The following is a 22,862-nucleotide window of genomic DNA, read 5'->3' as shown; positions in this document are numbered from 1 at the left end:
TGGTGCAGATATAACGAAGAACAGGAAGAATGCGAGCGTACCATGCACGTGAAATTTTGACACTCCTCTTCATCGCTATTATCACCACAGTCGTCCTCCTGGTCGCATCTCCATCTCGAAGCAATGCATTTGCCATTTTTACAGCGAAATTCGGATTCGGAGCATTCCCTGTAAAGGTCCTTGCATATGGTTTCCGACTCATCGCTGCCGTCCCCACAGTCGTCGGCAAAGTCACACATCCATTGCTTCGGCACGCATCTGTTATTGGCACACTGAAAGTCCAAGCTCGAGTCGCATTTAGGGCAGTTCTCCGGTCGTTCGTCAGATCCATCGCGACAGTCGTCTTTGCCATCGCAGAACAACCATTTAGGAATGCAACGGTAGTTGGCGTGTCCAGGACATCTCTGCCAACCATGTGTACAATTTCTTTGACGACACATATATGCAGGCTCGTCGCTGTCATCGCCACAGTCGTTATCAGCGTCGCACATCCAAAGCTTCAGTATGCATTTTCCGTTCTTGCAGGTAAATTCGGTGTTTTCGTCGCATGTTCTGTTGTCTGTAAGAGAGCAAGAATAATTAACATAATACCTCAGTACTCCATTTATTTAATATTAAAATATGCTGTATATTTCTATTGTTTCTCGAGAAATTGCTGCACTTACGACAAATAGCCGGATCTTCATCCGATCCATCCTTACAGTCTGCATCTCCGTCGCATTTCCAGGAATCGTGAATACATCTACCACTCGATTTACACTTGAATTGAAGGTCCGAACATTCCAGTGAGCAATTGGCTTCATCGCTGTTATCCCCGCAATCATCAACTCCATCGCATATTGTGGTGACAGGAGTGCAATTTCTGTTGGCGCACTGAAAGATGCTTGGTCGACAAGATCTCGTTGGGCAGGATGCAGACTCATCGGAACCATCTTGGCAATCCTTCTCACCGTCGCATCTGACAAACGAATGATATTTATTCTTTCTTACGTTTATATGTATATATTCTGTATCCGATATATAAAAATAGTAGATAAAGGACGATTTCTTGATGAGCGAGCAGAAGAAATCGAGCGCTTTTATTGTCTTTCTTTGAAATCCTATATATATGAATGTACTTACTTCCAATCCCAGGATATGCATTTCTCATCCGGTGGACCGCATCGGTGCTGTCCAGCTGTGCAATTTGCGATACAGGTCTTTCCATCCTTGTCCAAAGTATACTGATTAGGACACTTGCATTTGTAAGAGGTTACGCCAGGCTGGCCGAAACCTTCCAATAAGTAGGAGCTAGCGGGTGGTGCGATTAGACAAAGATGCGAGCAGCCTCCGTTATTAACCGCGCACGGATTTGTATACGGAAGTTGTCTCAGTGGATGATATATGTGAATGTCGTAGGGTCTGTGTGTGGTATTTCTCAGCACTTGAAGATTTCCACCAGAAAACTTTTCCGCTTTGCTGATGGCCTTCAAATTCCAATCCGTCCAATAGATATGATCATCGAAGACAGTTATAGCAAAAACGTGTGGTACGGAAGCACCGGAGAGTACGATTCGTCGATTGTGACCTTCGAAATCAGCGAAAGCTATGTAATCCAAATGAGCGTCTGCCCAAAAGATTCTATCGGTGAAATAATCGATGGTCAACGCATTTGGCCAAGCGATGTCATCCTCCCACGTTAAAATTCTTGTAAAGTTGCTACCATCCATTCCCATTTTTCCAATGTAAGCCTGTAAACGTGTGAAAAAGGAGGTTAGAGATTGATGTGTGAGCACATACACCCATGCGCGCACGTACATAATAAGAGAGAGGGAAAATATTAGATTGTACTTAAAAAACTAAGGGCATTCCATTTAAAGATTATCGTCATTACCTGAAGATGCCAAGATGTGAAATACAAGTATCCAATACCAGGATGAACGACGATCGCTCTAGGATCAGCTATACCGGATTGAAGAGTTTTTCTGTTTGTCCCGTCTAATTCAGACACATCCAAGTGCTTGGCATGCCTATCCAACCAGTAAAGCTTTCGTCCGACCCAATCAATGGCAATGCCCTCCAAGCCCAAGCTGTCGTGTCGAATAATTGCTTCTTTCTCGCCTCCATTTACATTCGCTCTATACAACACACACGAAGAGAAGAAACATTAACAAAAAATTCAATTTCCGAATAAAAACTGTATCGTTTCAAAAAATAAAATTTTTCAAGGATGGCCTCTTACAGTACCTGAAGATAGTTTTAGCCGTTACGTCGCAAAAGTATAGCATCTCTTGCGCATAGTCAGCGTCGAGCGCAACAACGTTGATGAGATCTTGATGCATGAGACTGTATTTCGACGCGTCGGTTGACATATTTCTAACGTAGTATCTATTGGTGAAAATTAGCCAAGGTTCCTTATTGTCACGGCGTTTGCACGTGTGCTCATCGGCCGCACGATCGTACCAGCGTCCGTTGCACTTGCAATAAAATCCACCAGGTGTATTCTCGCATTGTTGACTGCATACTTGAGGAGTCTCGATGCACTCGTCGATATCGTCGCAAGCTTTACCATCGGGAAGAAGCTTGTATCCGCTATAGCACTCGCAGTAGTAGCTGGTTGGTGTGTCGACGCATCTGTGACCGCACTGATTGGTCTCTACACGAGCGCATTCATCGACGTTACAATGCGCTGGCTCATCGCTCTCATCCGCGCAATCGGGTTCTTTGTTGCACACCAATTGTTGATCGATGCAAACTCCGTTGGAACACATGAATTCTCCGGCGTTCGGACAAGTGGTATTCTTCGCTTTCGATGCTAAAAGTAGTATATGAATGAGTGTGAGAAGAAGAAGACTATCTTTATGCATATGTGTGTGTGTAGTCTGTTAAAAGATTCAGCGCAATATACTACACGTGTTTACCATTATTGGATACTTACGACAACCAACTTCGTCGGAGTGATCACCGCAATCGTCCTGGCCATCGCACCTGAATTGTTTCCAGATACATTTGAAATTGTGACAAGTAAATTCGTGCGGAGAGCAGGTCTTGTACTGGGAATTGCAGAATTTTCCTTCGTCGCTACCATCGCCACAATCGTTGTCGTGATCGCATAGCCAGCTTCTGTTGACGCAACGTCCATTCTGACAGGTGAACTGACTGCTGCTGCAGGTCGTTGGCTCCGGACAATGGTGTAGGGTAACATTTTCATCGGCACCGTCCACGCAATCCGGGTCTCCGTCGCAGAGCCACTTTCTTGGTATACATTGCGCACGGTTCCAAACTTTATTGGCCGTGCAGGTGAACTCTGTTTCCTCGTCGCATTTTTTATCATCTATTGAAAGAAAGAGAGAGATAGAAAAAATGAAGAAATTTTAAGAGGACAAAGTCTCGCTTAAACAGAATAAGCAGCGTATACTAACTGCACTGATGACGTTCGTCCTCATCCGAATTATCCAAGCAATCATTGTCACCATCGCAAATATAAATTCTAGGTATACAATTGCCATTGTCGCAGGTGAATAGGTCACCGAAACAAGTTCTTCCTTCGGATTGGCAGTAGCCCGGTGGCTCGTCGCTTCCGTCGAGACAATCGTCGTCACCGTCGCAGTACCAAGTCGCCGGAATGCATCTGTGATTCGGACAGCGGAAGCTGTTTTGAGGACAAGTTCTCTCGGCGCAATGAAGAGGATTCTCGTCGCTATTGTCGCCGCAATCATTGTCCCCGTCGCAGAGCCAATAGGGCTCCACGCAAATGTTGGTTTTCTCGCATTTCAAGTGGTTCAACGGACACGTTGTATTCCTTGGACATCGTTCGTGAGTCTCGTCCGAAGTTATGTTGTCCTTGCAGTCGTTGATTCCGTTGCAGACTTGTGCCAGCGGTATACACCGTTGGTTCGCGCATGTAAATTCGCCGGTTGCACAGGGGGGGTAAACGCAACCCTCCTCGTCGCTTCCGTCCCTGCAGTCGTTTTCGTGATCGCATTTCCATGTCTTGAATATACAACGACCATTGTTGCACCGGAACTCGTTCGGACTGCAAGAGTGATACGCTGCAAAGCGAGAGAAACAGGCATTAGCAATTATATATGTATATATAGGGTTGGTGGGTGTATGATCATAACGTGCACAGGGTATAGTGCATGCATATCAAAGCATAATAACAATAATAATAATATAATTACAGCAGTAATTAGTGTCCTCGTCGGATCCATCGAGACAATCGTCATCCCCGTCGCAGGCCCACATCCTCGAGATGCAGCGTCCGTTTCTGCAGGCGAATTTAGTGCTCTCGCAAGTGACGTTCTTCGGGACGCACATCCTGTCCTCGTTGACGAGCCTGCTGTTGTCGTTGCACTTGCACTCGGCTGATCCATTAACGCCCGGATGACAAGATTGGTCGCAGCCGCCGTTGTTGATGTTGCAAGGATTGACCTTGCACTGCTGCCTACCAGCGGAATATATATGCAGATCCCTCGGCGAGTCTTCCAGACGCTTGACCAGTTCCAATTTATTGGCTCCTGTGTGTTTCTCGGCACGGTAGACACCTCTCAGCTGAAGATCCGTCCAGTAGATGTGCTCCCGAAAGACGGTGATGGCGAATGGATATATAGTGGCCGTTACCAGTACCTCGCGATTCTTCCCGTTCAAATCGGAACGCTCGATCTTCTCCCGAACCGCGTCGGTCCAATAGAGCATATATTCCTCGTAGTCGATCGCTAGACCGCTTGGTTGAGCCAGCTCCTTGTCGATGATGGCCCTCTTCAGCGATCCGGCCATGGTGGTCCGGAAGATCTTGCCGGAAGTACCGAATCTGCCCCAATCGGTGAAGTAGAGGGAGCCGTTGCAAGGGTCGACCACGATGGCTCTTGGTCTGTCGACGCGAGCGATCATCACCAGGTCGGAGCCATCGATGTTCATGGCGTAGATGCTGTTGTTCGTCGAGTCCGTCCAGTAGACCTTCTTCTGCGTCCAGTCGTAAGAGATGCCTTCGGGATTGATGCCTTTGCCGATGAGAGTGTGGACCTCCGAGGATGAGGGACGATCCGCGTCCATCCAGGCTATCTTTGCCCAAGGTCGTATCTGCGTGAACAGTAGTTTCTTGTCCTGATAGTCAAAGTCGACCCCGACGACGTTGGTCAGGTTACCGATGGGTTTGAACGGTACATTGGTACTCTGTGGATCGAGGTTGATGGCCCTTATCTCTGTTCTCGTGGCGAATACCAGGAACTCGTCGACGTTCTCGCACTTGGCGCCGTCCGAGGAGACCTTGCCGGTAGCGCACTCGCATCTGAAGGTGGGTTGCTGCTGCTGACCTTCCTTGACCTCTCTGCCTGGAGGAAAAGCGAAGCAGAGCTGCTCGCAACCACCGTTTGAAGTTCGAGCGCAAGGATTACTCGGGTCGCTCGGTTGACTGGCCTCGTCGAAGATGGCGATGTCTCGAAGTTTCTCAAGATTGGTCCTCACTTGGATCGGTAGACTCGTGTTGCCGACTAGCTTGCTGGCCTTGAAGACGGTCGCCAGATTCCTGTCAACCCAGTAGACTTCGTTCCCGTAGATGGCAACGCCCATCGGATTAGGCAAGTTACGTCGTATGATCTGTCGATGGGTACCGGAAAACGAGACCTTCTGTATCATGTCGAGTTTAGAGTCAACCCAGTAGACGTCGTGGGTAGCGGGATCTATGGTTAAATCGCGGGGTGTGCTGATACCGGAAGTGACGATTGGCAGCCACTCGGAGCCGTCGAGGAAGGCTTTTCCTATTCTTGGATATTGTCCGTAATCTATCCAGTAGAGCAATCTTTTAACGGGATTCACTGCGAGCTCTCTCGGTGCGTCGGTGGTAGTTTTCACCAGGACTTTTCGGTAGCTTCCGTCCAGTCTGCAAACCTCCACATAATTGTCGTGGGGGAAGACATTGGCGAAGTAGAGATTTCCGGCTATCCAGTCTACGGCTAGGCCTCGAATACCGTTGGAGCCTATACCTTGCTTCACGATCTGCTGGAGTTCCGTACCGTTTGGTCTGATGCGGAAGATTCCGTTCCAAATGCCTCTATTGAACTCGACCCAGTAGATCCAGTTGGCTCGATAATGCACGTCCACGTGAAGAATGTGATGACCCGAACCAGCGATCGGTACCATAGCCTCTTTGGCGTCTTTCAGGCTGTACCCTCTGGCAACATCGAGTTGAGTGACAACAGCGAAGGTTTTAAACGGTGCACAGTTAGTGGTTCCAGCCTTACGATACTCCAATCCACAGGCGCAGACTCTGGTACCGCCGGCCGAGGGCAGGCAAATCTGCTCGCATCCTCCGTTATTTATGAAGCATGGATGCGATCCGATGGCTCGCTTTTTGTAGATCGTCAAGGTCTTCAGCTCGGAATCGTTATCAATTATGGTCGTAGGATTGTCACCGTTGGGCAGGTCGACCCTCTCGATCTTGTCGTAGAGGGGATCGAGGAGGTAGAGTCTAGAGTCGTGGACGGCCAGTGCTTTCGGTAGGGCGATGTGATTGGCGGCTGAGAGGATGGTCCTCGAGTTACGTCCGTCGGTGCTCATCGACATGACGAACGTGGGATTCTGCGAGCTGTAGTAGATCATCTTACTCGGTATGTCAATGGTTATGGCCTCTAGTCTTTCAATGTCCTCCACGAGGATCAATGGATTGGTACCATCCATGTCGACCCTACCGACCTTCACTGGTACCCCGAAGCCTCCTTCGTCCACCCAGAAGACGTGACCCTCCAATGGATCAACGCACATGGATCTCGGCTTGGCCACCGATGTTTTATTGCCGTTATTGGCCAGGACTATGGTTCTATATCTGATCTTACCGTCGAGTTTTATGGCCTCGATGTTCGAGGCGTATTTATTACCGATGAAGAGGTTCCTGCCGAGCCAGTCGAGTGCCATCGTCGAGGGCGAGCCGACGATGCCGGTGTCAGAGTTTGGATTGGGGAACTCGGTCTTATTGCCACCACTGTAAGGCATCGTGTAAATCGTGCCATTCTCATCGTCTCCCTCCTTTCCTTGGAGCCAATAGATTATCCTGTTTTGCCGATCGTAGTCGATGAATCTTCCATTCTCGATACCAACGACAGGCGTTATGTAGCCGGTCTTAGTGTCGCCCGGAGTGAGCGAGAGGTCGACTATTTGCGATCCCCGAAGCACCATCAGGTATGGCGTTTCCTCCTCCACGCAAGCACCGTCCTTTTCCGATAACTTGAATCCTGCCTGACACTTACAGCTGTAGCCCGAAGGTTTGCTGGGGGAGAGGAGGCACAAGTGAGCGCAGCTGGCGTTTGCGCATGGATTCGGAGAGATTGGCTGAAGAACTGGATGATGGACGTGAATGGAGAGCGGTTGGGATATCAAGTGGGAAACCACCGTCTGGTTCGATCCGTGGAACTTGTGGGCCGACAGTACTCTGTTCAATTGTCTGTCGGTCCAATACATGGTGTCCTCGAAGAGCGTTAACGAATGGGGATGTAGGAGGTAGTGGGAGCTGGCGAGGACCTGGATCCTCTTGGTACCGTCGTACAGGCAGGTGTCTATGAAGTCCAATTTACTGTCGGCAAAGTAGATCCTCTTGTTGGCGATGTCGAGGGCCAGTCCGTTCGGCCAGTATATCTTGGTGCTTATGATGGTCGATCTGTTGGTACCGTCCATGCCGATCCTCTCTATTCGTGGATTCTCGCCCCAGTCGGTCCAGAAGAGCCATCGCGCGTCCGGACTGGGATCGAGGCACATTCCGCGCGGCTGAGTGATGTTCTCCTTCACCAGGACCAATCTGCTGGTCCCGTTCTCCCTGGATACCTCGATGGTGTTGAGCTTGGAATCGAGCCAGTAGAGGTTCTGACCGATCCAATCGTAGGCGAGGCCTTCCACTAGATCGAGTCCGGTCGATATGACGTCCTGAGGATCGCTGCCTCTGTCCAGTCTAGATATCTTCTTCAGCTTCATGTCCGACCAGAAGATGGTTCCGGTGTGCATGTTGCTCGACGTGGCTACAACGTTCTCAACGGTGATCGGTACCCTCTCGAGGGCTTGGTCCTGCAGATCGGCTACTAGAATAGTGTGTCTGTTAGATATAATAAGGAAAGCTGCGCTGTGATTGAAGGCCTTGCAGGTACGCTTGTCCCTCTCGAGGGTGTAGCCCTCGAGGCAGTCGCAGTGGTAGCTCCCCTTGGTATTGACGCAAATCTGTGAGCATCGACCAGGTGGATCGCACTCATCGATGTCCTGACAGGTGTAACCGTCGCTGCCGAGCTCCTCCCCCTTCGGACAGGTGCACTGAGCGCCAAGAGGCGTCTGGACGCAGGTGTTGCTGCAGAGACCAGCCTGGTGCTTGCACTCGGCCAGGTCACAGCCAGGTCCCTCATCGGCGCCGTTCGGACAGTCCATTTTTCCATCGCAGATGCTGCTCATGTTGACGCATCGGTTGGTGATGTTAGGACACTTCCACTGTTGAGACTCGGGGCACTTGAACGGAGGTGGACCACAGGCGTGCAGCCTCGAGTCTTCGTCTGATCCGTCGCCGCAGTCGTCCTTTCCGTCGCAGATGTAGGCCTTGAACACGCATTTGGCGTTCCGACAGCGGAAATAACCTTGTTGACAGCTTTGCTCGCCGCAGGAGGCGGGCTCGTCGGATTTGTCCGGACAATCAGCAGTGCCGTCACAGTACCAGCTCCTAGGGATGCAAATGGCTGAGCTGACGCACTGGAACTGTTTCTCAGTGTTGCATTGGTCGGGTGCCAGTGATGGACAGTTGAGTTCGTCGCTGCCGTCGTTGCAGTCAGAGATGCCGTCGCACTTGTAGGAATCAAGGACGCACATCTTCTGGTCGGCGCAGGTGAATTGGCTGTTGTGGCAGCTCACCGGTGGGCAGTCCATTTCGTCCTGATGATCGAAGCAGTCGTTGTCGCCGTCGCAGACCCAGGACTGGGGGATGCAGTGACCAGAGCGGGGACAGGTGAACTGGAAGTAGGAGCAGGTCTTGGCGGCGCAGAACTCGCCCTCGTCGGAGCTGTCGCCGCAATCGTTCTCGGAGTCGCATTTCCAGGTGAGCGGTATGCACCGGTGGTTCTCGCAGGTGAACTGATTGGAGCTGCAGGTGACGTTGGTACATCCGGCCTCGTCGCTGTAGTCGCCGCAGTCGTTCTCGGAATCGCATCTGAAGTTCATGGGAACGCATCGTCCGGATTTGCACTGAAACTCGTTGCTGCCGCAAGTTGGCTTGGTGCAGTTCTGCATCTCGTCGCTGTTGTCCAGACAATCGTTTTCTCCGTCGCAGACCCAGGACTGAGGCACGCATCTCTGATTGGTACAGGTGAAGTCCCAGGAATTGGGACAGGCCTGGACCGGTGGCTCCGCTTCGGGATCCGCCGAACAGGTCCTCTCGTTGGCCTCTAGACGTTCTCCATAAGGACAGCCACAGACCCTGGTCAACCTATTTCCGGGGAACCTCCTGTTCGGCGGCTGATCACCGTTTGCGCTCTTGTTCCGAGGTACGGCGAAGCAGAGTTTCTCGCAACCGCCGTTGTTGATGGCACAGGGATGATCTTGCTCGAAGCTCTGGATCTCTCTGCTGAAGATCTTGACGCCGTAGAGTCGGTTGGTCGATGGTTCCCTCACGAGGATAGCCTCCTGCTCACCGGTCTCCTTGTGCAATCTCACTATGGCGTCCAGCCTCCAATCCGTGATGTACATCCACTGCTCGTGAATCGCTATGGAGAACGGATGCTTGAACAGTCTCGAGTTGACGGTTCTGACGTCGGAACCATCGAGATTGGAATGCTGCACGTGATCGAGCAGGGCGTCGCACCAGTAGAGTCGGTCCTTGGTGAAATCAATGGCGAGGCCGTTCGGCCAGCCGAGGGTCAAATTCTTGAAGACTATGAGGTTGTTACCGTCGGCTTGGGCTCTGCTGATGTTGGCAGGTCGATCCCACTCCGAGAAGAAGATGAAGCCGTGATTCGGGTGAATGACGATGGCGCGTGGACGTTTAAGATTCTTCAACAGCGTCCTCCTGTAGGTGACATTGCGTGTGCTCAATACATTAAGCGTGCCCTTCCGGGAGTCTATGTAGTAGAGGTTTTTCGCTGCCCAGTCCACCGCGAGACCCTCGACACCCTCGTTCTGACTGGCCAGCACGATCTCGCGTCCCGTAGCGTTCTGGTGCACCCTGTATATCACATCCTGTAGGACGTCGCTGTAGTATATATACTGATCGTGAGCATCGTAGTCGAGGCCGACGAATCTGGCTCTCCTGGATACCACCGGTAATATGGCGTCGCTGAATCCTTCCATTACAGGATCGAGGACTCGACCTTTGATGAACCTCTGCTGGGAATACATGAGGAACTCTTGGACGAGGTTACAGTTCCTCAAATCCGAGGATAATCTCCAGCCGATGAGACAGGCGCATCTGTATCCCAGTCCGTACTCCCTGCCACCGGCAGCCGTAACGATACACATGTGTTGGCAACCGCCATTGTTGTTCCCGCAGGGATTGGTCACGCTTGGTTGGGCCAGTCGGTGGAGGGCCTTTATGGCCTTGGCATCCTTCACCTTCAACACGTTCTGTATCGAGTACTCCCCCTGAAACTTGTCAACGCTCATGACCGCTTGTTTGGTACTATCCGTCCAATAGACCCTGTTCTCGAAGACCGTCAGCCTCGTCGGTGATGGCACGTGAGAGCCCCTGAGGATCATCACCCGTTTCCCGCCGTTGTAATCAGCCGTCTCAATGTAGTCGAGGAGAGAGTCGCACCAGTAGATTCTTCTGGCTATGATATCGACGGCCACTCCGGAGACCTTGTAGGCAGTTGCGGAAATTACGGGATAAGCGGAAGTCCCGTCCATATTGGCCCTCAACACTTGTTTACTATCAGCTACGAACATAATCCCGATGGTCGGGTCCAAAGCGATATCTGCGGGACTGGTCAAGTTTGATCCCAGTGCGATTCCAAAGTAACGTCCATCTAACTCGAAGACGTCGATCTTCTGAGCAACCGAGTCGACCACGTAAAGCTTCTCGCCGATCCAGTCAACCGCGATGGCTACCGGTGCCCAGGAGCCCACGTTGTAGATCTCGGCCTCGAAGTTGTGCTCCAAGGCGTTCAAGGACTCCGAGTGAATCTTCCTGGTCTTCACGTCGCTCCAGAAGAGGATGTTCCTCGAATATAAATAATCTACTCCGCTGGCACCAGTGGTGTTAGCAACGAGTTTTCTATTTTCACCAGTGGCGCTCATTCTCCAGACATTACGATCTTGCGCCAGCAGCAGCTCCAAAGTTCCTCCTCCGCTCTCCGCTCGACATTTTTGCGTTTCCTCCAGCTTGTATCCTGGTGCACAGCTGCATTTGTACGACATTTCCATATTCTCGCAGAGCTGCTCGCAGTAGCCCCACTCGTTGCACTCGTCTATATCTATATGTCATCAGAGAAAATCATCTTGTCAGAGACCATTATCGCTGCACGGATTCGCCTGCGAGGCAACCTCCCGCTATTTATCTATATATATATATATATATAAAAGTACATATACACTTACCCACGCACGTTCTCGAGTCATTGCTCAGAACGAAGCCCTTCTCGCAATAACAGGCACCACCGGTAGGCGAAGCTTGACACAATTGCGTGCAATACAACGAAGGACACATGGTTTTGGCTGTACTCCGCATGAACAAACAAACAAACATATGTATATAGTATTAATCAAACGATCTAGCTTTGCAGCAATTTAATTGGTTTGAGAGGAAAAGAAAAGCGAGTAAAATGAAGAAAAGAAGTATCCGATCTTACAACAAGCAGATTCCTCGTCAGCCCCATCCTCGCAATCGGTTTTTCCATCGCACAGTTGAGACCTGTTGATGCAGAGAGGCTTCCCACCCGGTGCTCCTTTCGGACACATAAACTTGTCCCCAGGACATACAGTTACTCTGCAAGTTTTCTCATCGGAACCATCCTCGCAGTCCCTGTAGCCGTCGCACTGATAAGCCATTGGTATGCAGAGAGCATTGGCGCACCGAAACTGGTCGCTCGTGCATGCTGGGAAGCCTGAAGAAAAAACAAGCGACTCCATTAGAATTGATAAATAAAAGGTTTGCTGCAAATTATTGTCTTAGAGCACATCGTTGCTCGTACAGGAAAATGAGAATCTTCGAGTTGATAAATGATGAGTCCAAGATGTATAGGGGTGGGAGGATGGTCTATTAAGAAATAGGAGAGAGAGAGAGAGATACTAACTGCAATGTTCCTCGTCGCTATTGTCTCCGCAATCATCCTTGTGATTGCACCTTGCGCTCTGTTCGATGCACCGTTGCGTGGAATTGCATCGGAATTGGTCGAGCCTGCAAGGAGCCTTCAAATTCTTGTCGCATCTCTCCTCGTCTTTGCCATCGCGACAGTCCAAATATCCGTCGCATCTCTTCTCCTTCGGGATGCAAAGCTCCGGTGATGTTCCGCCGCACCTGATATCATCCGGCTGGCACTTTCTGTAGTCTGTATCGAGAAATATTTCAGTAAAGAACTTTTAAAATTTGTTTTTACAATTTTACTCGGAATGTATAAACAATGTGCTTTTTTTTCTTTATATATACGCTTATTGGCCTACAAACCTATAATAATTATATATTTAACACTCTAAATCTGACTATTTCCTTATACACACATGCATGCATATCAAAGAACATTTTTCAAGTGGGATATAAGCGCGGATTTCTATTTTACATAATCGTAATAGGATTTCGTCTCTCGCGAGCTAAGCCTTTGTATTTCGTACCTATATATATATATATGTAAAATGGTATAAAGCGAGAGAGGAGGTCATAGCCTGACCTTTTAAATTGAAATTGATCGAGACAGAAACGAATTTCCGTAGGCAAATGGGAGAAGAAGAAACGCCAATTAGGGAACGGTGTGCAATTGTTATTTAACCAATTGATCGTGGCTTCTTCTAGCTGCTGCAGCTCGCCGTCGATCGTCAATCGCAATACGTCCAGAATGTGCATCAGCGATCCGGTTCCTCCTCTCGCGCAACGTCATTTTCCGGAGATCCGCGTGAGAAAGCCCTCGTCTCTCATTATAGTCGCGAGAGAAGCTCGTTTGTATATAAATGAGCAAACTTGGATAATCTCCGGGCAGCGAGTCTTTGAGAGGGGAGAGAGAGAGAGAGAAGAAGGGATTGACCGTCAAACTCGATTCTAACTGGAGGAACCTGTTTCTCATCTGCATAAGTGCTAACTCTCAGTTCCGGCTTCGATTCAGCCAACCTTAAGACGATCGCCGATAAGTTTCTGTCTCGGTAATAGCCAATCATTTCTCTCAATCTCCTCTTCGAGTATCATAAATTTATAACATATTGTTTTCCGATCAATAATACTAATATTACTCGTAGGAAACCTCAATCTATATATATATAAAGGGGGGTATTAGTTTCATTTGACTGAGAATTACGTTTAACGATGTTACGGATATAGTTGCACAAGGCAAAATACCATAATAAATCAATAATTAAGAAACAATATGATGCAGAAACGTAACGAGAGTGAGTGACGCTAGAATTGTTTGAAGGGAAATTCTAGCGAGGGATCGACCAACGGTGTCATCGTTCAGATATCTCTCTATTGTCGATACCGGCGAGCTAGAAAATATTTTTGCATGTTCTCTATTGCAGCGCAACAGCTGATACTATTGTACGGGACAGCACATGCACAGTCATCCGAGGAAAAAATGCACACGCGTTGTATATAGACAAATGGCTCGAATACCGAGTCTGAGAAAGAAATTCGAACGAGATACTCACTGCAGCCATCCTCATCGGTTCCGTCCACGCAATCCACGGTCTTGTCGCATCTGTAGTGTGGAGGTATGCAGTACGTTTTGTTGAATACATATTGTCCGCACGTCATTTGGCCCAGATCGCAGTCCGGTGGAGCTGAAAAAACAATCGTTGCAATTCTTCATTCAATTTTCGTTGTTATACAATATATATATTGCAGAGCGTGGTTTGTTAGTATTCGTTAATTACGTAACACTCCAAGGTGCGCTAATTCGTTGCTCGATGGACCAAAAACCATTAACATTCGCTACATGAGAAACGTCGATGTATAAATATGCGAGCGATTGCTATCCAGGAGTCTTAATACCTATATCTCTATATATAGTCAATAAACTTATTTTCACTCGTTAATAAAAAGTAGCCAAACTAGTCTGTGCCGTAGTACGCATTCACTGTGCAGACAAAGAAAAAAGTCAAGTTAGATTAGGTCCTCCCCTTAACTCGTATTTACGTAGTGCAGGAGCAAGGAAAAAACCAATACATATTTCAAAAGTCAACCTTCGACTCGATTGTGAGGAAGAAAACACGAGGATCAAGAGAGATCATTTTCGCGAATGTTTTGCTCGTCTTGTTGTTGCACAGGGGAAACAAAGAATAAGCGATCAAAGCGTGTATATAAACACGGGATTAATGTTAGACTAGAATTTGTATTGGGTTGTGTCAGTAGGAATACGTTCGGGTGAAAAAAATTGTCCCGTTTTTCACTCGAATTGCTTCGCCTTCCGGCGGCCTTAAATCCATCTCGCGTGCCGGAAGTTCGCATAGCGACACAATTGGAGATCTATAGCGGAACTTCTTTTGTCTTCCTAGTTTGACTTTTTTCTCCATTGCACAATTAAACCTTATGCGATTAAACGCGAATACACGATTCCTAAAATCTTACGTCTCTTTTCTGTATATTTAATAAAAACAATCCGTATCGATGGTTAAATAGAAAATATAAATTTATATCGATATACAGAAGAAATATCAGTGTATTTTAGAGAATAAATAATTTTATTAAAGCGAATGTATTTCGCAGAGAAAAAAGGAAAAATCAAATTTTACTCCCGCACATTTCAAGCAAATGAGCAAAAGGAGTTTCGTCCAATAAAGAAAATAATGATGTCGTTTGGTTTAACCGTGCGGCTTTCATCGGTGCTTCGTACGCGCGGCGAGGATTGAAAGAGGGTCAGCGTTACTTCCGGTTCCAAGCTATACCGTGCATAATGAAATATATCGCCTTACCACCTAACAAAACCATGTTCGGAGTAAAAGAAAATCCTGTACTGTGTTATCCCCCCTCTTAGTTTATTAACCGACCCTATATCTACACGTATTTTTCAATCTTTCGCTCTACGATATTTTCTCAATAATACTCCAACCTCTCGTTACAAAGAAAAAATATGAATTCTTCTACCGATAGGCTAAATCCATACGCGCGCGATTGTCCTTGGCGATCGTTTTACACAACGAACGCGACGCAGCGGTGGGTCTTTGTTGGGGAGAATTAATATTTCGAGTGGTGAACGTGCGACATAAATGGATCGACTCCCTTTTATGCTACCAACTACAAACACTGAAAACACCCTCTCTATCCGCCTTTTCAATCGTTTAACGCACTCGAGGCAAAAGAAAATAAGAATAGAATAAAACTTAATAAAAAACCAAGAGACAAATGGAATCTTCGAATAGCGGAAATCTTCGCGATTAGCCGAAGATTTATACAGATTGAAAAATTATTCATAGATATATATACCTCTATGTCACCTTCTTTGTCGGCCGAGCGAGTTTAATAATAATCAGAGTCTCGATTAAGTAATGCATTCCTGCGCATAATTAAATATGCGTTATTACGCGTTACCTTGCAACATTCGCCGCATAATGACGATAAGAAAACCCACGCGTCCCGAGAGTTTTTTACATTTTTTCCAGCATTACCTTAAACTTGATATTTTCCTCGTGGAGGATTCTGGTCGAGATGGAGGATGGACGTGGTTATTGTGGAAATAAAACGATGATCCGTATAATAATAAAGTTTTGAAAGGAGCGGGAAAGGATGACGACAGAGCGGAGGATCGAAAAAGGATGAGTTTAGAATCAAGAAGCGTGCAGAGCTTGGTCAATATACTCTCTCCCTATATATATATATATATATATAGTTAAGAAGGGAGATCATGGAGGAGATAAAAATGGTTGAAAGTGTGGGAGGGGGTTGAAGAATGGAAGACATTTAGAGGAGCAAGAGCTGATACTTACCACACGACTGAAACTCATCCTCGCCGTTCTCGCAGTCTTTCTGATAGTTGCACACCAAAAGGGCCGGTATGCACTTTCCTTCGGGACATTTGAACATGCCGCTCCCGCAACCGCTGCCATCCGCTGTAACAGAGAAATAGTATAGAATATTCCTTGTATTGGATGCTTGCCTGCTCGCTCGCTCGCTTACACATTACACGGCCACGGGGAATCGAGAACAATATTACTAGCGTGATAGGTGAAAGGTTCAATGCCTGCCTGCCTGCCAGCCAACCAGCTTGGTTAATCCAACGCTCCAACCTTATATTACATGTTGTATATATATATATATATATATATATACTTTCAATGTCTTTTAGTTTGAGCGCATAGCTAAAGAATCCAGCACCGAATCTCGCCTCTCTGCAGCCTCTTCTCCGCCGCAGCATTCGATTTCGACAGACCAATGTGTCGAGAGCCTCTAAATTGTTCGTTCCCTCGCTCGCTCGACAATCTTTCATCGAGCGTTCGCGGAGCCTGCAACAGGTTAGGAAGGAGCCGAGACTCGCCATTAGGCGCGCACGATGCTTGCTTCTCTCTCTCTTTCTTGTGCTTGGTTGAGCCATTGTCAACTGGGAGTCTATATATATATATATATATTTTTCTTTTGCGAAGCACGCGCTGGCGTTCTGTCAGTATACAACCTATTGTATATCTTCTCTATTGGTTCACGAGTCTCTAATTCAGAAACGTGGAAAGCGATAAACTCTTCCCTAATTTATTTTATTACAATTGGCAAATTTTCTGTTACAGTTTTTTTTTTATGTTTTATAAGTATTTCCATTCTTCTCTTATTTATAAACAGGTTACAGCTGTTTTTAACTTCATTGTTAAACATTAAAATACTTGAATATTTTTCTCGATTTTTTCCTGTTAAAATCAATTGTCATCTCGTGACAAACGAATTTTTAGTTTTTTGTTGTTTTCATACGGCGCCTTTTATTTCTAAATATATTATAGCGTCGTTGTTTATAAAGACAAACAGCCTTGCTTATTTTTGTTTCGTTTAAAAGCTTTTGTAAATTTTAAAATCAAGTGAATATTTAATTTTAAGGAGATTTTTAAGTTGCTCCATTAATCTTGTCACGAAATGTATGTATGAACGTACTTGCTTTTCTCTCCATAAGCAAAATCGTTCCATTCAAGAGAGAGACTAATTAGGTTCGAAATTGATATTTCCGATGCGGGAGATGATTTAATTCATGAAATACGTCGCGCCGTATATAATATTTAAGCATATCCAGCGTGTACAGTTGGATAAATGACTAAAAATGAAGATATGGTAAGGAAGCGGCGGAAAAAACCGGTAGGAATTTAGGGAGGAAACGCTTAGATTAGCGAAGCTTGCTCGCGTGCAAAACAAAAGCTTCCTTTTTCCAGCAACCACTGCAAAGTAGAAGAATTTTTACATAATTACAAGAGGATGGCTAGGCAATTTTACGAGCCACGATACTCATTGTAAATTCACGTGTTTAATTCAATAACAATTTTGTAGTAACCACTATGAAATTGTTTGTTTGCAACCATGTGTAAATTAACTTATAATAAAATTTTCCACACGCGACTAAGACTGTAATTTTAGAAATAAAAAATTCTTTAGAATACGGTAAATATAGATGATCGTTTTAGGTATATATATGCAAAGATATACGCGATTGTTTGTTCCGTATTGCTTTAAACACGTGGCAGCAGGAACGCACTGTTTCTCTCGTGAGTCCAGATCCGTTTAGTAGAAATTCCCACCGAGCAAATAATAATTGATTGGAGGACGCTGCAGAAAAATTGCATCGTTTCCGCTTGATCAATTAAATTATCATTAAATTCCAAAGCGAAAATTTCTTATCAGCCGAGAGAGAGAGAGAGAGAGAGAGAGAGAAAGAGAGAAATTTATGACTCGATGGACAGTTTAAATTTAATCACGCGTCTGTTTTACGGAATATTGTTGCTTTCGTTGATCCCAGTGGAGCAGAACCAACCAACGGGCGTTCGTATAGTTGAACGCAATCTGGATATTAGCATTAGCATTCTGCCTACGTGCACAGGGTGGTTCTCGAATAAATCCGGCAAGGCCCGGACAACTCCTAATAGGGGGGGAGAGAGGAAAAGTATAGAATTTCTCAGCACGAGTGGACCTTTAAACACACTCGAAGAAAGACCATTATCATTTCCAGTCAAATCAGAGGAAAACTTGCCAAAAATAACCTATACATTATATCGTTACACAAGTATTTAACACGCTGGTGAACGCGTAGGGAATGAAAGGAGATTCCAATATCATTTGCATGTTCTGTATATCTCCAATGATATCTAGGGAGAGGAGAGAGAACGACATTGAGAGGGTCTATTAAACGCAGGTTTGCGATAGACGCTATAAGCCGTTAACGAAGCTTATCCTATTATAGCCAGGGATCCTTGATTCGTCGTCCTTGGACGAGAAAGCAATATATCTCTGCAACGAGAGTGACGTTTGATTTAGCGAATTCTTCGCTTCTACTTGACGTAAAAAAAAAATATACCGAGAAAGAGGTAATTCGATGATATCCATTTATGAAGAAACATTGGAGAAAGGGGGTTGTTCGGGGATGGTTGAACGAACGATGGATTAGAATACGGGGTAAAGTGGTGCGTTTCGCAGAGTGCAATGTGCAGTAGATATATACATATATACAGCTACACAAGAAGCCAAGAAGAGGCTAGAGCAAGCTAAGAGATGGTCGAGTGGATGTTGTGGGACTCTGTTGGGAGTGCAGTAGTGTAGTCTCTGTAGTCTGTAGTGTGTGGTGAGTGTGGTGTTCCCGCGTGCCGTGCCAGGTCGCACAGGCTGGTACGGTGGTCGCCGGCGCGCAGCTTCGCCGGTAGACCAGCGTCAGAGCGTCACCAGCAGCCATGAGCCAGCTGGGCCGCGCCGCTGCTAAGCTGAGCGGCCGGAGAGCCCAGTGGATGGAGTTAGGAGTCTCTCTCTCTCGCGGAGAGCCGTAGCAGCACGGCACGCAACGCTCGGAGAATGTGCATTGAGAGAGAGAGAGAGAGAGAGAGAGAGAGGAGAACGGCGGCAGAGCAACCTATAGCTATTATGTGCTTCCAGAGTATACCAACAGCGCTCTCCCCGCTCCGACGCTCGTCTCTTCTCTCCTCCGCTGATGAAATCCCCATTAACTCTCTTTACTACTCACCTATTCAAAAATCTACGTACATCCATTGACTATATACATTCTTTTCACGAAACACTTTTCACTAATTATACCTCGCTCGCTCGCTCTCCTTCCAAGATCCTCTCCATGCATCGATGTACTTTTATTCGAGTCGATTCTTCGAAGCGAAAAAATCTTTCTTTGCCGAAGAAACGGAAGAAAATTAAAGCTTGTATCGTGGAAATTGCTTGATTTAATTGTAAGGGCGAGAGGCATTCGTGTTTCTAGGAAATTTCAATATGGAAGTGAGTGGAGCAGTTAAAAATGATATTAAATGTGGTGTAGAGCGGATGAAAGTTGAAAAAACTTTACCGTTCGTTTTGTTAGTTTCTCGCTGGTATAGTATGCAGAGTGGAGGATGCTATTATTAGAATGGTTATCGTAACTTGCGCGAGTAGAAAAGGTGAGTTTTGCGGCTGAATAAGACTCGAGTCGGGTTGAGCGAACGCGTCTCTTTCCAGCGGCTGTTTCTACGTGCTATAACTGATGTATCGTATATATCTATGTGTACCAAGGTAGGAGTGCACGTTGGGGACGTGAAATTTGCTCATTCATAGAAAGTGTCAAGACGCCCTTAAATGGTGATCCTGTCGCGATCTAGTTCCTCTCTCGCGAAACTTTTCATTTTCCAAAGACTGCGCTATATACGCTCTGCGATTCAAAGAATATTTCACACGTATAGAAATAAAGAAAGGGGGAGGGGGATAAGGTCGGCACGAAAAATGTATAATCTCACCTATATATGCGTACCGATATTAAGAGTGACTCGATCCGAGTCAATTGAGGAGGCAACCTAGGCAAATGGAGGCATCGTCGCGACCTAACCTTCTCGCTCTTCCCCTCATGAATTTAAACCAAGGCAAATTAAAGCTTTGATTTTGAGCCTGGCTATATAGAGCGATTTGGCGCTCGGTGTGAGTAACGCCTAAAGACTCTCGACTCTGGCATCAATTGAGGATTCGTCTGCAACGTTTTTATCGTTCGTGTGGATACTGTGCTCGCGTATTTGTGCGGCCAACACATTGGAGCAAGGGGCGGGGGGGAGTAGCTCGACTCGCATCTAGGGCTTTTATTTGTGTCGCACGGCGTTCATTGATCCGACGACGTCTCAGTGATTCCGAGTGATGTAATTAGCCCCGAGAACTGTCGGCAAGGCCACGCTATCAGATTTTCTAGAGCAGCCTAGAATCGCAACGGAGGATTTTTATTGCTCTCGACAGCTATGCACCAATCTGCGTCTGATGCGAAAAACACTTTGCTCCCAAGGTTCTTGCGTGCGTTACCTCCATTAGCCGTATATAGTAGATATATATATATATATATATACATAGGATATAGGGCACGCAGTGCGCACATATATATACTCCTAAACACTTGCACCAGCTGTACATCTCATCATCCCCCTTTTTATTTCTAATCAAAGTCCTGTTGCCGCCTGATCATTTTTTCAACGCTCGTCTCAAATCGTCCGCGAGCCCATCGAGTCTCCTCCGAGCGACCCGCTGCTTCTTCATGCGCATTATTGATGCACGGCCAAACTTTCTTTCGAGCTTCCCCGAGATGGAGCCGAAGCGAGAGGACAGGAGAGGACGCGCGCAGAGAAATAATTGGCACCAAGAGCGTAATCGAGGATTGCGAGGTGTGACACAGAAATGACGTCTAAGGTCAATGACCTTCCAGTGGAACGGGGACCGTGGCGCGCGCACGCTGCCGTCGCCGCCTCGCAAAATTCGAACAGCCCCGCACGTCGGCCACTGCTCCTCCTCCTCCTCCTCCTCCTGCGGCTTCAACAGCTACGGTAAATGTCACAGTCAATCACTTACTCCAGTAGCCCCCTCCCCTCCTTTCCCCTTCCCACTAAGATTCCATGGCCCGTGGCCCTAAATGCTGACAGGAAATCAGCCAATCTCGCCTTAATCGACGTGTCTCAAGGATTCTCGCAAATCTGCTTCAACAGGTTCGCGTACCATTTTTGAAATCTCTTTAAAAATATGATATTCATTGGTGCTCGCTCGCTCGCTCGCTCACAAGTCGGGTCTTGTACTCTGCAGGAAAAATCTTATTGGTAATCGGAACGAGTGCAGAACCGGGGAGCTCGGGGAAAGCTTGGCTAATTGTTTTATGGCGCCAGATCGAATTTCCATTCGTTTAACATCTCCCCCCCCCCCCCCCTCCTCTTAACGCACGCACAGACTCGAATGCACTGCATGAGTCCGGGTGGTCCAAGCCTTCCGGGTCGTTCGAGCACGGAGAGACGAGTTCTGAGAAATGAACCGTGTTATCGTCATAACTAATATATATGCACTAAAGCGAGGGATTGGATAATTCCGTCCTGACACTCGCAGCTTCCTATATATATATATATATATATCGATAGATATAATAATGTCATACTACCGAATCACCTTGTATTATATGTATATATATAAATAGTAACCACTTGTATAGCGCTGCAATGCTGACTTTGGCGACCTTTGACCCCCCTTCCCACTGGTGCAGGCCTTGCTAGCCAATATCTTCATTCGACAAATTATTTTCTCTTCGTGTTCTACCTTGGACTACATATATCAAATCTAAAAAAATATAAATTATAATTTTCCAAAAGCAACTCGTTTACCAAATTTGTGAATAAAACATTTATAAAGGTCGCGAGTACGTTTGTCATACAAGTCCAGTGATTGATTCTCAAGGACAAGGAGAATCGACAGATTCGGAATATATATCTATATAGCGCGTCGTACCGAAAGAAGTTTTTCAAGATTGAACGCGATAGCAATGGGGCTGGGTCAAGGCGTTTTCAGACTTTCAGCACCTTTCTAGTCGATGAATTCTTGGCAGCTGCCAACGGTGGAGACAAGAGAAGAGTGTCGGTGAGTGAGAAGACTAAGGTGGAAATTGCAGAATGGAATGGAGAAGGATGGGTGCGTATCGTGCATGGAGGTAGGCGTTTCGCACATTTACAGCTTAGCACGTGCGCGCGCGAAAACCAAAGTGCAACCACCTGTATGTATGTATATATATATATATATATAGAAGAGCCGAGTCAATAGCTCGAGCATTGCCGACCACGCTACGGATTTATCGCCAACTCCCGCAATGTTGCACGGAGCACACCAAACGCACGCATTTTCGACAAAAATACTCGTACTTATAGCTCCCTGGCCCCTGGTCCCTTCTCTACCTACATACCAATACAAAGTTATGCGCCATTTGCAACACATCTACAAAAGCATTAAACCTTCGTCTTTTTAATATCAATCGAAAATACCACCGCGCATCTCTTCGTGTACTTGGATCAAAATTTCGTCGCACTGTGGTGACAAAGACTAGAGCGAAGCGTTAGAAATTTCTCTTACAACGCGGCAGAGAGGAAAATTGAATCAATGTTGATTCCTGCAATGAAGATTGAATGGATGCAGCCGGAGGGGGATGAACCTCCTAATTCGATTTTAATCTGGAAGAGGTCTTAATTGAGATTGGAGAGGGCTCGCGCGCCGTTTATAATTGCGGGCAGAAAATGAACAGTTGGCGCGAAGAGAAAGAAAATTCACGTGGGGGGGGGGGGGGGGGGGG

The 22,862-nt window shown here is 46.8% G+C and overlaps 1 protein-coding gene across 4 annotated transcripts in view; it reads right to left on the bottom strand.

Moving 5' to 3' along the window:
* mgl (megalin) overlaps positions 1-22,862 on the bottom strand; it is a 48,932-nt gene that overhangs the window by 7,245 nt on the left and 18,825 nt on the right. For all 4 annotated transcript variants that reach the window (XM_066732035.1, XM_066732032.1, XM_066732034.1 and 1 more), the window contains exons 2-14: positions 16,060-16,182; positions 13,786-13,917; positions 12,228-12,482; positions 11,784-12,038; positions 11,533-11,649; positions 4,164-11,408; positions 3,402-4,031; positions 2,918-3,313; positions 2,227-2,794; positions 1,874-2,117; positions 1,123-1,730; positions 666-958; positions 42-559 (exon numbers count right to left, since the gene is read on the bottom strand). In XM_066732035.1, the coding sequence (XP_066588132.1) occupies positions 42-559; positions 666-958; positions 1,123-1,730; positions 1,874-2,117; positions 2,227-2,794; positions 2,918-3,313; positions 3,402-4,031; positions 4,164-11,408; positions 11,533-11,649; positions 11,784-12,038; positions 12,228-12,482; positions 13,786-13,917; positions 16,060-16,156 (11,358 nt within the window). In that variant the 5' untranslated portion in view covers positions 16,157-16,182. The remainder of the gene's footprint in view (positions 1-41; positions 560-665; positions 959-1,122; positions 1,731-1,873; positions 2,118-2,226; positions 2,795-2,917; positions 3,314-3,401; positions 4,032-4,163; positions 11,409-11,532; positions 11,650-11,783; positions 12,039-12,227; positions 12,483-13,785; positions 13,918-16,059; positions 16,183-22,862) is intronic.

Source organism: Prorops nasuta, unplaced genomic scaffold (assembly GCF_024137725.1).
Source record: "Prorops nasuta isolate Cenicafe-Biocafe unplaced genomic scaffold, Cenicafe_Pnas_1.2 PNAS00009, whole genome shotgun sequence".
In the NCBI taxonomy this organism is placed as follows: Eukaryota; Metazoa; Arthropoda; class Insecta; order Hymenoptera; family Bethylidae; genus Prorops; species Prorops nasuta.
The sequence above is the reverse complement of the archived record's forward strand: the minus strand, read 5'-3'. Positions and strand labels throughout refer to the sequence as shown.